This window comes from Marmota marmota, unplaced genomic scaffold, assembly GCF_001458135.2.
Source record: "Marmota marmota marmota unplaced genomic scaffold, marMar, whole genome shotgun sequence".
NCBI classification, from domain to species: domain Eukaryota; kingdom Metazoa; phylum Chordata; class Mammalia; order Rodentia; family Sciuridae; genus Marmota; species Marmota marmota.
The window spans coordinates 4,508,091-4,512,421 of NW_025999982.1; the positions used below are offsets into that span (position 1 = coordinate 4,508,091).

The window sequence follows — 4,331 nt, forward strand, 5'->3', positions numbered from 1 at the left end:
CAAAAAAAAAAAAAAAAAAAAATCCTCCATGAACACGGTACCATGTAATTTTCAGGACCCTTCACATCCATTTTCTGATTCTTAGCAAACCTCATGAGATGGGAGAGGTACAAGATATCAACTTCATTTTTTCTGGTCATAGAATTAATTATAGGACACAGGGTTGGGAGGATTCTGAGCGACCAGGGGTTCATCTGTCTATGGACCGCCCCTATCTAGGGCCTGCAGAGCCCTCCTGGGAGGTGGTTGGAAATCCCCAAGAGCATTAAGCTACTGGTGAATGGAGTAAATGACATGCTACACATAAATGCACATTTGCTTAATGCATGGGGATGTTCTGGTTGGAGATTAAATAAAAACTATTTCCAAAAGTAAAACTCATTTAAAACTAATATCTTGGGGCTGGACGTGGTTAGAGGCTGATACAGGAGGATCAAGAGTTCAAAGCCAGTCTCAGCAACTTAGCGAGGCCCTAAGCAATTTAGCAAAACCCCGTCTCAAAAACAAAGGATAAAGAAAGAGTGGGGATGTGGCTCAGTGGCTTAAGTGCCCCTGGGTTCAATCCCTGGTACCAAAAAAAAAAAAAAAGAAAAGGCTAAAACTAATATCTGGGGAAACGTCAGTAGACCTCCTTCTTGGTAACTAGATCCATGGTGCACACAGGGCCTTGCCAGGTCGGGGGCAGGTTTGGCAGGCGGAGCCCAGGCCTCCTGACCCCTAGCTCGGGGCTGATTCCCTGACACCGCCCCCACCTCCAGCTCTGTGGATGAAGGCTCGGTACATTCTCAGACAAGAGTGCATGGTGCACAGTGTCGTCGGCTGCTGTCTCGGGCCTGCTGGTAAAGCATAGATCAGGGCGTCACGGAGCATCTCAGGGCCTCCAGTGGAAGCTGCCAATCATTTTGTTAGTTCGAGGGAATTTGAGCATAAGGCACAGCTTTCAATCTGGACTTTGACACTCAGGACTTGGCATGTTCTGGGAAGAGAAGAAGGACAGAAGTTTTAGCCATACCTCAATGTTGTGTCGGCCCCTCTCTGCAAACAGTAAACCACCTGCTGTCCACCAACACCCAGCAAGAGCTCCACCTCTGGGTCCTCGCTCCTGTAGCCCCTCCTGCCTCCAGAGCTGACCTATCCTCCCTCTCACTACAGCTTCCCCAGCCTCGACTCTCAGGAAGCCTCCCAGGACCAACTGGCTTCATTGACACTCTGGCTTCTGATTGCTACTTAATGTCGTCATCAGTCAACATTTTCTTTTCCACGAGCATGTGAAGTCCTTGAAAGGCAGAACCTTCCCGAGCACCTCGCAGCCCTTAGCACAGCGAAGCACACAGGTCCCTGTCAACATCTGCTGATTGAGTTTAATACTTGCCGGTTGGATGAAGGATGAATGAATGAACAGTGAGTGAAACCAGAGGACGGGTTTAGGGCTACTGAGGATGTCAGAACCCATCTTCCTTGACAAAGAACTGAGATCATTCTGTATGAGCCATTCCCTAGCCCACCCTAGAGAGCAAATTCTCCAGAACATCCCACTCCCATTCTCCAGAGAAGACAGTGAGGCTGAGAAGAGAGGTCTAAGGTCACAAGGAGTCACCACCAGGAAAGTCAGCCACATGGAGCAGAGCGTTGGTAAGACGCAACTGCCACGCAGTAAGACTGGCCCTCTAGAGGGCCCTCTCCAGGGGCTTCTAAAGGCAACTCCAAGAGAGGATGACCGATGACAGATGCATTTTGAGTGACGGTGACATCACTGCAAAAAGGTCTGCTTTCCCAAGGGACCTCCAGCTAGCAGTTCTGGGCCGGTTTGTCCAAGACCAACAAAGACAACATCTGCTTTTTCCAAAATCACACCTTCGCTCAGTAGCTTCTACTGTCACTCAGTCTGGGTGGAGTGACAGTAAGCGGGCAATCTGAAGGACCTTGGAAAAGGGGATGGGAGACCTGCTGATCAGAGGCCACCAGAGGGTGAAGCCACTCTTCCCTCAAACACCTGCACTCCTGAGCCCTGAGCAGCCCTCAGAGCCTTCTGGTCTACCTCAGGCACCCTTATCTGAAATTGAACCTCCCTTTTTGTTATTTAAATTTTATAACCCTAGAACTGGGAAGCCAAGCAGCAGAACCTACAAAATAATAAGACCAGCTAAGGGAGCAGACGTCATTAATTAAAACATGTGCAAAGGTACCTACAGTTGGAGCCCAGTGCTGAATAAAGACCATACTAATTATGGAGCAAAATCAGTGATTTTTTTTTTTTTTGGCAGGGGGTCGTGTTTTAGAACTGCCTCAGTGAGGAGGTGACATTGGATCTGAATCCTGCAAGTTCTGAACAGAGTACACAAGGGAGAAGAGAGCAGGAAGATCCCACCCGAGGCCCACGCCCTGTCGTCCCTTGTCCTATTTGTCATTGTCTCCCCGCCCTCTCTCACCGGCTGGGCCTCCCTGGACGGGAACTGGGTGAAGTTGTGCTGGACGCAGTGGCCTCGGGAGCCCATGAGGCTGCAGATGGTGCGGCTGTGGCTGCCAGCGAATTTGTGGACCAAGCCAAAGACATATGGGGAGGGTCTCTGGGCGAGGCTCCTGGCCCCACCGGGCGAGTGAGTCTTCCGTCTGCGCAGGGTGGTCACCAGCTTCCTGAGGGTGGAGTCCGAGAACTCGTAAAAAAACCTCTTAAAGCTGGGGTGCCGCCCAATCTGGAAGCAGAAATGAAATCAGGCCATTAGTGCTGCCCGCAGGGACCGTCCCCAGCCCCGTAGCCAGGGTGGGCCCTTCGTGGCCCTGGTGAGCTCCCCTCAGTTAAGTTCCCCCGCCTCCCCTGCTGCCCCACATCCAGACCTGTCCACAGGTCTCTGGACACAGAACTGACCCTGATTAGTTGTGACCTCCTGAGCCAGTGGGGTCATCTGTAAAATGAGAGTAATATCCCTGACCCCCAGGATCCGTGGGAGGATGGAGACCTTGTCTGTAAAACGTCTAGTGCAGGGATGTTAGGTGAGTCCCAGCACCACCCCAAGGCTCCTTGAGCCAGTTACTTCTTCATGCTGATATATGGGAGCTGGGGTTCCCCCCAAGCTGACCAGACACAAGGACTTGGGTACAGAGAGCTGATTTGTTAGGTGATCCCAGGATACACTGATGGGGAATGAGACCTGGGACGGGGTGGGACTTTGCAGAAGAGGAGGTCCCAGGGGCCGGAGGGACATGGGCACAAGGAGGCCTGCAGGGTGATGGGACGAGGGCTGAAGATCTGAACTAGGAAGGTCTTAGCTGGTGGGGGAGGAGCCACTGAGCACTGTGATATTTTAAACAGACACTGCCTCACCTCCTGCATTCTGGCATTTTCTTTGTAGGCAATAAACTTGGTCAAGTAGATAATTATCCCCCATTTTACAAAAGAGGACACTGAGGCTCAGAGAGGTAAAGAGACATGTCTAAGATCACCCAGTGATGGGGACTCAACCCAGGTCCCAGAGTGGGTAGATGAGACCTGGGGAGGGCTGAGGGGTGCTCACCTGGTCCCCCAGCTCGCCATCCACTTCCTGGAGCAGCTCCACTAGCGTGCAGATGATGCCCTCCTCTAGGGAAAGGAAGGGACGGTGAGGAACTGCATGTGGGCTGACACCCCGGTCCCCACAATCAAACGCTGCAGCAACCGTCCCCCAGTATAAATAGTACATTATCATGGCACACAGATGAGTTATGACAGGCAAAGAAAGTCTTTCCTTAAACCAGCACTGGCGTGAAGGAGCTTTATTTGCTCCAGAGAAATAGAAGGGCCTCTGACCTGTGCTGCCTCCCCTATCACCACATCCAGCTCCATTTGACAGATGGGAAAACCGAGGCCTCCCAATGTCAGGATTGGAAGCTTGGACTAAAAGCAGCAGCTAATCAGCAGGGCACAGTGACACATGCCTGTAGTCCCCTCTCAGGGGGCTGGAGGATTGCAAGTTCAAGGGCAGCCTCAGCAACTGAGCAAGGCCCTAAGCAACTCAGAGAGACACTGACTTAAATTTAAAAAAAAAAAAAAAAGGAGCTGGGGATGTGGCTCAGTGGTTAAGTGTCCCTGGGTTTGATCCCTGGTGCCAAAAACAAATAAATAAAGAAAAATAAAAGTAGCTGATCAGAATGCAAGCAGAGGACACACCATGGTTCCTGTGGCAGCAGGGACGCCCCCACCCACCCAGGTTAGTGGCGTGGTGGCCTGGGCGCCTCACACGGAGGTCACTGTAACTGTGCAGAAACTGATGGAGCAGTCATTGCAAATGGTTGGCAGCTGGAAATCGGCCACGGGGATTATTGATACAACCAAAATCTACAAAGGCCACAAATCG

General features: G+C 51.4%; 1 protein-coding gene across 1 annotated transcript in view; it reads right to left on the reverse strand.

Moving 5' to 3' along the window:
• Nucleotides 1–7: 7 nt before the first annotated feature.
• Nucleotides 8–4,331, reverse strand: part of Bnip5 (BCL2 interacting protein 5) — a 10,945-nt gene continuing 6,621 nt past the window's right edge. Inside the window, exons 6-8 of the mRNA XM_048805721.1 lie at nucleotides 3,513–3,884; nucleotides 2,430–2,693; nucleotides 8–976 (exon numbers count right to left, since the gene is read on the reverse strand). Of these exons, the coding sequence (XP_048661678.1) occupies nucleotides 941–976; nucleotides 2,430–2,693; nucleotides 3,513–3,884 (672 nt within the window). The 3' untranslated portion in view covers nucleotides 8–940. The remainder of the gene's footprint in view (nucleotides 977–2,429; nucleotides 2,694–3,512; nucleotides 3,885–4,331) is intronic.